The 14,111-nt window shown below is 35.0% G+C and overlaps 1 protein-coding gene across 2 annotated transcripts in view; it reads right to left on the reverse strand.

The window, feature by feature from the left end:
- Positions 1-14,111, reverse strand: part of LOC142981192 (cell adhesion molecule Dscam2-like) — an 89,371-nt gene that overhangs the window by 50,006 nt on the left and 25,254 nt on the right. For both annotated transcript variants that reach the window (XM_076126907.1, XM_076126908.1), the window contains exons 3-4: positions 11,934-12,015; positions 197-255 (exon numbers count right to left, since the gene is read on the reverse strand). In XM_076126907.1, the coding sequence (XP_075983022.1) occupies positions 197-255; positions 11,934-12,015 (141 nt within the window). The remainder of the gene's footprint in view (positions 1-196; positions 256-11,933; positions 12,016-14,111) is intronic.

The following is a 14,111-nucleotide window of genomic DNA, read 5'->3' on the forward strand; positions in this document are numbered from 1 at the left end:
GTTTTTTGACGTCATGTGGCCAGTTGTATCTCTTGCACTTTATCCAAATAGGTTTTATGGGACTCAAACTTATTTTTTTCTTTTTTTCTCAATAATCATTATTTATCTATTTTATTATCATTTATATGAACAGATTTGTTACGAACATTACCTTTATATTATTTTATAAATTAATAATAATATTCATAATACTTACGTAATTTGTCCACCTCCAGTGTATTCGCTGTTACTGAGTTGGGTGGTACTCGTCGACATCTGCGGAAATAATAACTATGAATCCACAATCTTACTCAGAACAAGGTTTATTTGAATAAGGAATAAATAGTTGAAGTTTCAACTATCCGCCGAGGAATCTGAATTTAATTTCAAGAGGTTTGGTTACTTAACGGGCTGCGCTTCCTTTAATTAGAACTAGTGCATACTTGTTGAAGTTTGTTATTTTGTCATGTTTAGTCACATTTTTTAAATTGTTTATGTGATGGAATAAATCCATTTTTATTCTTTGAAAATTATCGAAAATGATTATTAAGAGATAGTTATCATTCAAAAGGATGCTTCTTTTTTCAAATCAATATTCGATTAAATTCTTGTACACAATATCATGACTCAAGTAAATAAATAAAAAATAAAGGTTCTGAATTTGAAATTTTAATTACATAGTCCACATAGTTCATCGATGGAGTGGTTAAGTTACAGCACAGTCCACTCAATTTATCGATAGTACACTTTTTCATTGTATTCTAAGAAACTTCACAGAAAAACCCAAACATTTTTGTTTTTTAAACTTGTTTATTAATATGTAAACAATATATGCGACTGTTCTACGTAGTATGCCTTTATTCATTCTACATTATATCTAATAAGCAACTACACATTACTAAACCACTAAAGTCAAGCTGACATGCTTTTACCTGCTCTTAACGACTATCAGGTTACTACTCAACACTATTACTACATACAGGTATTAAGAAATTCCCGGGAAGAGTCCTTTTCGAACACAATACGTTGGCACCTCGTCAGACAATGAAGCCACTTTGACACCTCTTAGAGAACACTCGTGTTCCCCACACGGTAACTTACTATGTCACATAAAAAGACATTGTTATCCTGAGCACTTTCGAAATTGTGGGTACCCTTTTAGTTCGGTGCATTTTGAACGGTGGAAACTGACCCTAACTCTTGTCGTAAGAGCACCGGATTTTATCTCGTCAACCTTGAAAATGTGATGCACTGACGGGAATTTCAAAATTTATTTTAGAACAATGTTTGTTTATTGTTTTATTTCAACCAGACAGTAGCTGTAATGCCCAGAGTCTGAAAAAAAAAGCCACCAGCGCCTCTCGCAAATTTTAGAGGAAACAAATTTTACGCGAAACACCATTTAATACTTTTACACAACACACACGTTTTAAAAAGTAAATTATTGACAACAACTCTACATCTGCAAACTGTCACGAATATAGTTCAAACTGTATAAAATACAAGCCTATTCTTAATTAAAGAAGGTTGTATATACGGACAATGAGTATAAAAAAGAACTATAATCCTTAGTTCCTTTTGTAAGAGATGTTTGCGTTTTCTCTAGAAGTGGCACTTGTAATGTAATGAACAAGTAAACGTTTACAACTAATTAGCGGCACTTAGCTCCACTTTAACATTACTTGTTTATTCAAAATGAACTTAACACCAGGGCCGACTCTCACACAGGTACGGTTACGAGTATGAACACGTATCCTCACCACCTTTTGTATTATAATGTTGTGATTATGAATGAAATAGTTTACAAAAGAAGTTACAAATATAAAATAAAATAAATTTAACCCATTACTGTCCCACTGCTGGGCAAGGGTCTCCTCCCGTAATGAGGGAGGGGTTAGGCCTTGAGTCCACCACGCTGGCCAAGTGCGGGTTGGGGACTTTGCATTCCCTCAATAAATGTATTAAACAAATTTTAGGCGTGCAAGGTTTCCTCACGATGTTTTCCTTCACCGTTGGAGCATGTGATAATTATTTCTAATACACACATAACTTCGAAAAGTCATTGGTGTGCTGCCTCGGGTTCGAACCTGCGACCACTTGAGTAGGAGGTGTCAACTTATACCACTCGGCTATCACAGTTACAAATAAAATAAATTTATTCAATTAATGTCCCACTAATCATTTCTAAGACACAGATACTTCGAAAAGTCATTGGTCAGTAATAATGACATTAAGTGATCGATTCACATACTCCTAAGTGAAATATTCTAAGACTTTTATTGAAGAAAAATAGTATGAAAATGTTTGGTGATGATTAAAAGAATGATTAAAACGGTAGAATGATTCACAACAATGAAGATTATTTTCGATATAATAATTAAACTAACAATACCAGCTAGAATAACAACATATTGTTTAGCACTCATAGTATACCATTACTCTTACAGGAAACCGAAATGTTGTATAACAAACACCACTAACGCGAAATCAAGCCGTTCCCCGAATATGAAAAACATTGAGCAAGGTTAACCGCCAAACACAGTATTGTTATAAGGCTTGCGTCAAACATATCGACAGTCGTGATTGATGATCCACACCGTGTACTGCGCTATGGGACGCCAGAATATCTAATGGCGTCGACAAAGCAATTTATCACACACTGATTATTCGCGATTTCAATTCAACGATCAGCCTTACTCTCGACGCTCGAATTCGTATTCAATCGTATCGGATTCGAGCTAATGTCAAAGTTGTACTTGAAAATTGAGACTAGCGCATGATTAAACGCTGATCAAACGTTTTGCATGGTGCAACGAAGTTTGTGTGATTTATTTCTTTCAAATTTATTTTAGTTGGCAGGGATGTAGTCAATATAAAGAGCGGAAAAAATAATGGGAGGGAAACTACCTTAAATATTGAAGATATATTAATTCTTTAAAAGGAGACAACTATTATTTTTGATTATATGGGTATAAATAAACGCATTCAAAGATTTTTGATAACTTTGCACACGTTTAACGGAAATCAAACTCACTAAAATTTTAAAGTATTAGTCGTTGTTTTATGTTACTTATCAATTTGATTAATGATAAAGATAAAAACGAATATTATATTTAAGAATTTAGGAGTGATATTTGACATAAGCCGAAATCTGCCATGATTGAATTTGAATTCAAGTGTCGAAAGCGAGCCGAAACCCTTCGCTTGTATTACAGCATCATTGACGTACAATTGTTTGTCATCAAAATTATAGGCACGCCACGTTAGTCCGACATAATAGTGTATTATTATACTATGTTTGTGTACAAGCTTGAATTAACATTCTGTTTTGTGTTATTAGCCGAGTGCGCCGGTATTATTTACATACGGTTTAGCGATTTGGCGATATCATATTATTTTGGTAAAGTTCTACTGAAGTAAAGTTCAATTTTCACTGCGTTATTTTTTAATCATGACTATAGAAAAGGGATTATTTAAGTCTTAGGGATATTAAAGTCACGAATTATAGGCCCAATTATTTTATTTTAAAATGTTGCAAACATACGATTAACAAGCTAAATGTTCAACCGAATAAGAAACAAAGAACCAAACAAGTACCAACTGATTTATGGTTTTTTTAATATTTTAAAATGTTATTTATTAGTTATAAAAAATAAACAAACGATCAATTTGCAGAAATTCAAAACAGCACCAAAAACAAAGAATCAAATCCAGAACTCGGCTCAATGTTCCACGCGTGTTCAATCTCATGATAAAATCTTGCTTGCCTGTCAGTATGATTAGGTAAACTTTGTACCCCTCCACTAATTGACGTCAACAAGAAATCTTCATTTCCTATGGGGTTTATAAGAACGAGATGAATTGAGTTACAATGAGTTGAGTGCAAAGTTGCCGCTGAATGAAGGGGAACAACTTGGTATCATACAAACTTGGTTGAACAACGTATAGACGCAAATAGACATTCGTTAAAGCATTCTAAAGTGGACACAATTGTGATTTTTCATGCTGCTCGTATTTTTTTAACATGAATATTTTGCCGAGTATAGTTATTTACTCTTTATAACGGTTTTTCTTTTCCGGGAAGGCTTACTGCATTTCGTTTTAATTTCGTGACCAACTATTGTTTGTGACTTTACTTACTATTTGATTATTTATCTTTACTATACTGTCACGGGAATAAGCCGAAGTGATATAATATTTAATTATTAGACTCGTTTTTTGTCTCTCACTCCTCTATAGAGGGAACAACGTACGGTATCGGTAATATTATGTATCTTAATAGTGCATTTTAGGATAATACTGTCTGTCAAAGTTATTTAAACAAAACTGTCGGCGAACCTTTTCCTTTTACTTTTCGCGCCGTCCCAGTTCCGGCCAATCTTATGGAAGGAATCCAAAACGTCCCACTATCTCTTCAGCAGTCTCCCATAACACTATCTCTCAAATCAGTGCTCCAGAGGACGGAAATTTTACCCAAAAAGTTTTTAGTTACGTTTATTGCGCAATTTTGCGTAGCCCTACAAAATGGTTACAGAATCCTTTTATTTTTCATGATTTATTCCTCACGCTTGAAGGCTAGAATTTTAATTGATTTTCGTGATTTATAGTAGGACCACGTAAAAACGTGTATGTTATACTATGCCTGCCTTTTGTGTAGGCAAAGACAGCTATGATAGATGGACGCTGGAGAATAATGGCTAACTTATTCCAATTTATCATAGACCGTCGACGCACATACATATTTATGTAACCTGCAAACGTTGTCGGAACATGTGTAAATACACCGACGAGCTATTGTTATATTTATACAAAAAGTTTTCTGCTATAAGAACAAAGTTTTATTTGTTTGAAAACAATACTCCCTATAGAATTTGTTTAGATTTCGCTCTTCCTACGATTGCTTGCATTTTAAAGAAGGTAATCCAGAAAGATTTGATGTATGGGTGTCTATTTATTTGATGTTGGTTGCGGGTAAAAAATACTTGGATTCATTCAGACAACGCAGATTTTTTTACGAAATCATCAATTCTCAAACATTAGCTGAACCTATTCCGTCGGATAAGACGAGTTTGTAGAATTTTTATTTCAATCGCGGGCCACTCGTTTACACGCCATGAACAATAAACATCACACACTATATTTATATCAGCGCTGGCATTTTATATCTCTACCATAAAATAAATCGCAGATAAGTAGTGGTGGATTGCTGGCCCATCGGCCGCGAGCACCCTTCCTCGGCTACCTCCCATCCATTTCCCGCACTTAACTCATAGAACCCGTACAGAATCACAAGCAGTTTCGTATATTTTTTTCTCCCCACCTCCCCCCACGGGGATATCAAGAATAGAAAATAATTGGTGCAGCTACCTCGTGTTCGTTTTCTCGCAAAATATGCAGCGTTGTGTGGAAGTTACCATTTTCTTTTAGCAAATAAAACCATGTGGATGTTTTTGACGTTTTTAACTGGCTCCGCTTTTGTTAAATTAAAGTTCGATACCAGGATTTGTTCAGTTGAAGTTTTCGATAGCATGGAATTTTATAGTAACCAGTATTCTACGAATTGAATACTCAACCTCTTGAACTATTTTGAACTGACTTACATTATAAAAAATACCACTTCAATTATTACTTTATTTTTAATTCAATTAAAAAATGCATTTAAAAGTATTGAGTATTACCATTTATTTATAAACAAGTAATATTGCAGCTAAGCGGGAATGTTGTCGTGCATAGTTTGGCCTCGATGGTATTATTTGCGATGTCAGTGTAAACAGCGGTCACATATCTAAGCTTCAGTGACCAACTCGCATAAACCACAAGGCTATGTTTACAACGATGTAACAAACAAGCTAACACTGTCTTACCAACCAGTACATTCTAACACAAGATTCGAAGCGACAGATTGAATTATTCTTCGTTCTGATTTTCATCAAACAACCTTATCTATAATACACTCTAGTTATTATATCAAACCACAAATAAGCTTACTTTCTACGTACGACTATAGATAATCCGTAAAGAGACACAAAGCCATTCAATTTATTTAGTTTCGCAAAACAACTATCTAATCGGATTAAGGAAAAAGAAAAATCCCACACGCAAAGCCGACCCCCTTTGTTCTTTAAAAGTAATCAGATTACCTCCTAAAACGACATCAAGGGTTATGCCATTAATTTTTCAAAGCAGGTGGATTGTATCGCTAGCGTGGCCGTATTACGTGCATCGAGGTACTGTTTACATACTCTGATGAACCGCAACGACCACTAACTAATAACTAGTCGTAACCGGTCGTAACCGGCTATGTAATAACTAAACCGTTGCTTGGTGGATGCTCCTGAATAATGGATTATAAAACTCAAAAGCGGTTCGTAGCCAAGAGCTACGGCGTAGACTTATTGTTTTATGGTAAAGCTACACCGCTTGCAGCTCGTTTTGTGATGACTGGTAATTACATTAGCTGAAAATGAGTGCTTTCTTTCAGTCATTAAAATACACTAGAATAATTAATGGGATGTTAAAGTTTGTAGTGTTAAGTTCTTATTATGACAAGTCAATTTCCATCTAGAAGCTTAAACTATCAAAAACATATGTTTCGAAGATGTAAAGTTCTTAAAGCGCCTGAAGCTGATTCAGTATAGGCACATGATAATAATATTATTTATAGGTTATTCTGTAAAATAGTTCTTTTAAGTACTTCAAATATGGATTGGGTTGACTTTAAATCTCATATAAAGAAACGAGCCTATTAACATTCATACTGGACACAAAACTTCAAGTTGCTACTAATTTATTTTGAGAAAAATTACTCTCTTCTTTATAATATACAGACGTCGCACACATTACCGCTAAAGGCATTTATCAACTCGAAGCATAAGCCAGGGTTGTAAGTGTAAAACAAGTCTCAAGTATCGCAACAATAAAATGAGATTATACCAAACAGCTGGTACGTAAAAAGTTTGTTTTGTTTTCCCGTGTGAAACTGCTAATAAATGAATTAAAACAATTAATGAACAAAAGTTGTACAACCTACCTGTTGTTACGGTTTTAATGGGCTGTACACACGAACAAAAATACCCTGTGAGATCGAAAAAATATTCAGAATGGTTTCTCCATTATTTTTATCGTTGAATTGGTTGTGAGGGAATGTTCATTTCCTTTAACTTTGTATACGTACAAACAATTTGTTTTACCTCTCAATTGCATACATAAATTAATTTATACATATTAAGTGAACTGAATATTTGAAACACAATGATAATTCCATCAAAAATCGGATTGGATACACTTAGTGCATGATTTCAGGGGAGTCCAATGTCTAAATGCTTAACTCGTTTATCTACCACATAAGAAATCAGGTCATGGGTGTTTTAAGATTTAAAGTTGAAATTATTATTTTTCGTAAAGTAAATATTTTTCTCTTTTAATTCTTATTCTCGAAGTCTCTCGCCCATTGGGACTGTAACGGGGTACTGAGACTCTAATTTAAGTTAATAAATGTCGTGTTTTATCAGACGTTGTCAGTGAAAAAGTACCTAAACTACAAACAACTGTCTTTCACTTACCTGTCTCAATGTAAGTAGTAAACTTGTAGCGCGCTACTTTGTTCCTAAGTGCATCTAAGTTCAAGTGAACGTAAGCAAAGTTCAACTCGATTACAGCCGTTAATACGAAGCGTGACTTATCTGTGAGTGCACTAAGTATGTTTTATAGATTTTAGCGTCAGTGTCAGTCGTGCTTCGAAAACAAGTACGATGAAATTCCATTAAATCGAAATATAGTTTAAAGTTTTAGTGGATCGTAAACATTTATTGCAAAGTTAAGCCAGAAGACTTTAGTAATCATGACTATAAATGTGTATTGCCCGTAGCTATTATTATCCGCTGGAAAACACAAGAAAAAAGTTTAAATAATAATCAGTATAGCGCATAAGAATCGAATTCCAACCGCATAATCCAAAAACAATTCGGAACACAGCTTCAACTAATTGAAATAATTATATTTTATCATTCCGTTCATTATAATCGGAAATTAATTGATTCAAGTATGCGTTTGTGATTAGCAATTAAGTTAATTTAATTAATAAATAATTCTGCGGTGACAAATCGGGCGGATCGAATGGCTGTTCAAAATGTCGTCATGATATAAACGGTCTACATTCCAATAATTTTGATTAGTTTAGCAAATACTAGTGACATATACTCTATGCAGTAAGTCCATGGAGCAAAACACAGCTTTTGATCTGATTATAATCTATCAATCAATTAAAACGGACCACAATCGCTCGCATCAATACGGGGCTTTTCGATGTTTGCAGCTGATATTCATTGCAGAGACAGTGGGGTTCCGGGCAAGGATTGACACAGTGTAGAAGACAAGGGAGTAATTGTTTCACTGGGGAATGTATACTACTGTCAGTTTGGTTGAAGATACTCATACTGATACTACAAAAATAAAACGTATATGCACATTTTTTTCTTTAGTGCAAAATAGTTTATTGCATATAATTCTCTAACTATAGATATCAGTGAATATAATTAAAAGAGAGTCTGTAAGGAACTCGTGCGGGAGGAGATCCTTGCTTAGCAGTGGGACAGTAACGGGTTATTTTACTAATGCCAATACTGTAAGACAAAAACAAAAATAAAACTATTTTTGCCGATAAATGTAGGTTGCTCGATTTTCAAATTTCATTTTAATTTTGTTTTTTAATAGGATTAATATTCATTTGTTTAATTTTTAAATTTCAATTTAACAATTCAATTCCAATGAGTAGTCAACCTATAACTAACACAGCACCTCGGTAAGGAGTGACAACTGGCATGTTATTCTTAGCATAAAGCCACTCTACGCCACAACATGTCTATTTTCGGTCGAATGCTAGCAAAAGCTAAATCCAGGGATGCGCTACCATTCACCCACATTCGCCCGTGACGAAATTAGGTTACATTGGAACCTAATCCGAGGCGAGCTTATCGAATGCAATTCGATTAGCGTTATAATAGGGATGTTTTGTTTGTGTAAGAGCATAATAGCCACTAATAAATTAAATTATATTATATGCGGCGCTGCTATATCTATTTCAGCAGATAGTGCATGTGGTGAATGGCTGTTTCCCGCTAAAGTACCTGAGTATCTATATTAATAAATGAATGTGCGTTCAGACCTAATTTTATCAAATTGCTTTGTGAAATTTAAGGAATATTATTCATGGGGGTGCTCTAGATTTATGCAAAGCTGTTTTAGTGAATTAATGTTCTATTAATCGAGAGTAAAATAAAATGTATGTTTGATCGTACTTTTATCAGAATTATATAATTTTCTACATGAACACCTAGCTACCAGTATATTTACAACAGCATCTTTACACTAGATCCCAGTATTTGCGATGTTTGTCCGTGTAACAGTTTTACGTAGAGTACCCGCGCTGGTGGCCGCTTCAAAAGCCACGTCCTGTTCAAACACAGTCGTATTTGTAGTTGCTAATGGCTCCGCAATTGAAATACAATTTCCACTTTAATTTTAATCACACGGTATCCACTGTCGGTTATATTTACAAACGAGTGAAGTAACAGTTTACTGTTTAATTATACCAGGCACTGGGTTCGTGTTGAGTGTTGAATTCCCTCCAATAATTGGATTAAGTTTGTTTGATTACTTTCTTCAATTATTTTGACGTTTCTCAAGTTTTCTGCCTTAATTTTTCTTTTTCAGTTTGTAACAGTAAATAATGTACAACAAGCTGAAATATTACAAACATTCGAATAACAAGCAATACTTGAAAATATTTGTCTATTTTTTATTCTTTAACTTTTAGGGACCTTTATAGTGAGTTACACTATTTAGTTCAATGTTTGTCTTATTTGTGAATCAAACTCGCGATCTGCAATACAATAGTTTAGACTAACCACCACTGCAAAGATTTTTAAAATATTTGCGTACCTTTGTCTAAAGGCCTGTTAATATAATAAGTACTAAGAATATTGTATAGTTATTGCAAGCGTTTGAAGTAGGTAAAGCTTGAGCAGTAGGGCCGATGTTCTGTAGCGGACGTGAACTTAGTGCTAATGAACTAATTATAGTTCATAGAGGTGGCGGCGACAGAACATCCTGTTTCTTTGAACGACCGTCTACTATATTATAAAATGAATTTATTTAACACACATAGATTGCTATAGTTAATGATATTATTATCTATGTAAGTACACCTATTAAAGATATTATTCCTAAAGAAATGCCCCTTGTAGCATTTGCTATTAAATACCACCTTTGATTTAGGTAATTGCATACTGGAAATTTTGTTACTAATGTTGAATTAAAGTTGTTAATTTATACTAGTTAAAATTGTGTGCCTTAAATATTTGAGTCACGCAATTCCACGTTTAGGTATAAGAAAGAATATTCCAATTTGTTAAGTAGTATGTTTAATTTGAAGTCGTTGAAGTAAACTAGGCGCGATTTTACCATCAAATTAAGCGAGCAAAAAATAATTACTGCTAATTTGAACCTTTTTATTAAATGTTATTCGGAATCAAAATGAAGATTTTATTATCGCGTTCCTTATTAAGCAGAAAGAAAAAAATCTCAACATTTGTATTTGACTTGGTAGTTTATGTATAAAAGTCTCCGCCCCGCACGGTCCCGTCACTAAAAGATTAGCAGAAAAATCCGCAGCAGCATCGCCGTATATTTTTTCCAGCTTACTGTCAGCGGCAAATACACTTTCGAAATGGACTGTGACGGCAAGAAATAAAGAACTAGAGAAATAGCCAACGTTTGAAAAGCTTTTACCATCGATAAATTGTGTGGTGTATTTACATAACGTATCCATCTTCACGTGTGTTATCTCGATGCTGTCACGGTAAAATGGAGCTCATATAGGCATCATATGATCGAGCATCGCCGTATCTGCGGAAATGAGATAAGCCGGTGTAACGCGCAATGTGTTGCGGACATCGGCGAACAGCAGCGGACAGCGGCGGACAGTCCGGACACGTACGTCCAGCCAGCGCGGAATGGACACGCTTTTGTAAATCGCTGTATTAGCAGCTTTAAGCGAGCAAATATGTACGTGAGTAACGGGGAAAACTGAGTGCGATATTTTTACCTATTCATGCAGGTTTTAAAAGAGTCTGTTTGCTTTTAAATTTTCCTCACTGCACTTCTTTTGCATACTGACCATGCATGTTATTTAATTTTCAAGAGAAAATGTGAGTACGATATTATTTTTATTTAACAGTATTGTCGAATGTACCCCAAGCGTCAGTTGTGAAACTTCTTTGGTTTCTAGTGTTGTTAAAGAACGTGTCCAGTGGTGCAAATTTCACCAAAGGTTTTCGTTTTCCCCAATAAATATCCACGACAAACGATTCTTCCCCTCAAGTACCGGGGGCTGGAGTCACCGGCGGTAGGAATGTAATAGCTATTACACCGTCAAACAGTAGAGGAACAGCTGATGTCGGCTTCGTTTGTGTATTCAAAGCCAGTCGGGCCCGGCCGAGCTCAGCTTGTGGGAAAATCAAACATTTGTCGTGGTGTTCGGTTCAACGGACAGATGCCGCATAAATCTTATATGATAACTATGGTTAACCACTCCGTTCACGTTGGGAACTTGACTTTGTTGCACGTTATAAATGTGAGTATATAATTCGTGTGCATTTTGTATAATTGTTAATTAAATTAGGTCTATCTACAACTAAGTTGATGAAAGAATTAAATTACAAAATACAGTTACAATAAACAAATCAAAACAGTGTTAATATAAAGAACATGCAAATGAAGCGTATGTTTCTTACAACATAATAACTCAGCATGAAGATTCCCCTCATGGCATAACCATTAAATAGTGACAAAAACAGAACATCGCCCCGCAAGCATTTATCTTCTACGGAGAGTTATAAAGGGCATAAATAAAGCAAAACCTATAAGGCTTTAAAGCAACAATGAAAAATACGAACCGTTTTGCGTTGGGCGGCTGTGGGAGGGTGGGCCGCAGCGAGGAGGGCGCGCACGAACAATGCGGCCCTGGCGAGAGCACCGCTGCACAAATAAAAAAAAACACATGAACAACCGCTCCAATTATTGACGTGGGCATGAGATGAGAATCCCCAGCATACGGCCGTGTAGTTCTAACTTTTACGTACGTTACGCGCATTGTTCAGCTACCCTACGAGCCACCGGCCGGAATTTGTGCTGTGCGCAGCCTACCCTACATCATTGCAAACTTTACTAATGCAACAATCGACCAGTTTTATATAAGCTGTATTGACATGATATAAGTACTCCAGGGACGTACGCTGAGGTTTCGCATCCAGTCACAATCTCCGCGGCCATAGTCGGATACCGCTTGCTTCACTAGGAGTATGATCTAAAGTGTACTTCCAAATTTACTCGCATCCTGTTTTACATAGTAACTTTGCGCTAAATGCGAGTAGAATTCACAACACTTGCATTTGTATTTAGCTTGAAAACGTTCTAGTTAGTTTGGGTCGCATTAACCGCGGCATAATTCCGTCAAATAAATTTTAATATAAATGATTGCGTTTGGCCAACATTAGCCTAGTGTCTGGCTGCTAATAGTGCCAAATAGGTACAATCTCAAAACACTGGGGCCATTAGCTGTGGGAGCCTCGCCAATTGTTATACAAGTGATAACGATGCTTACATCTTTTTGCAAAAAATACGCAAAATTTAACAATTACAAAAAACAAGCTTCCACCCGCGACTTGGCTCGCAGGTTTAAAAAAGGTTTTTCTTTTTGGATCAGAATAGATTTTTCTATAAAACAAACAAACCTGTACAAGTGATTGCTACTTTTAGCATTATATTAAGGGCAAAAGTTAATCCTTGCCTAAAATAATTATTATTCCGTCTGTTACTTTTTTCTGCTCTACCACACTATAATACGTCAAACACGTAGCTCTAGCGGAATAATGTAAAATAATTTACAACAATATTGACATCTATCCAAAACTCCATTAAAAATATAAATCAAGGTATCACGTACACAATTCACATGGAATAGTCGATGCACATATATTTCGTTGAGAGCGAGCAGTGATTATGCGATGCCACCTGCAGGTAAAAGCATCCAGCTTTTCGCACAATTCACATAACTGAAACGTCAATCATCTCGACACGACGACAGATACTTGATTAAAAATATTTTCAATACAGGTATTTTTAAACTAGATATAGCACAAAGTATTCAGGAAGTTTTATAGTGCCAACACTAACATTAATAATGTAGAGACCGATTTAAATTGATATTCCAAAACGGCAACATGCCAGTCAAATTTTAATTAACAATAAAACATCAAAATAATAACTTTAATTTAGAAACTTTATTTGCCTATTTTTATAATTAATATCTATTTTTTATTAATGTCTCATTAAAAATGTTAGGGAAAATTTAATGTGTCGTCGTAAAAATACAAGTCACAACAGATTTATTATAACAACGACAGCAAATAAAAGATGCTGATAAAATTCCACAATATCGATAGTCCCAGTGAAAGTATTCATTACCAAATCGGTTATTGAACAACAACAAGAAACACTACACAAGCCAATTTGCTGCATTATAATAAGGTTAGCAAAGTCATCTTCGAACGAGAGGCAGTATTGAATATTTTCCAATAGACAGAATTACGTTAGAAGCTTGTTCAGTAAATCTTCCCTAGCAGATAATAATACGCGGAAGAAAATCTCACGAATCGATTTCCGTCGGAAATGCAAAGACTCGACAGCGATATTACTTGAGAGATATTTCCTTAAAATATTACCTGCACTTTGTGATCTAAGTTCTTACAACGCCGTATTTATTATTTATATCGGTACTGTCTTAGAAAAATATTTCCGGATTAACGTAAACAAGAATAAAATATTAAGACTTTGAGTTCGAGGTTTTTATTCCGAAATGGCACCTTAAGCGTGTTTTGTTGGGAACCGTTAGAGCTCGTCTTACAAAGTGCCTCATTAGTAAGAGATTTAAACCGCGAATGGAGCGAGAAGCAGAACCCTCAGCAGTACGATTTCAAACTTTATTTTAATCCCTCACTACGAGATTATAATCTTGAACTAAGTGTGCTGTCATTAAAAATTTAGATCCTTATCAACTTAAAATAAATCAATAT

This window comes from Anticarsia gemmatalis, chromosome 19 (genome assembly GCF_050436995.1).
Source record: "Anticarsia gemmatalis isolate Benzon Research Colony breed Stoneville strain chromosome 19, ilAntGemm2 primary, whole genome shotgun sequence".
Taxonomy (NCBI): Eukaryota; Metazoa; Arthropoda; class Insecta; order Lepidoptera; family Erebidae; genus Anticarsia; species Anticarsia gemmatalis.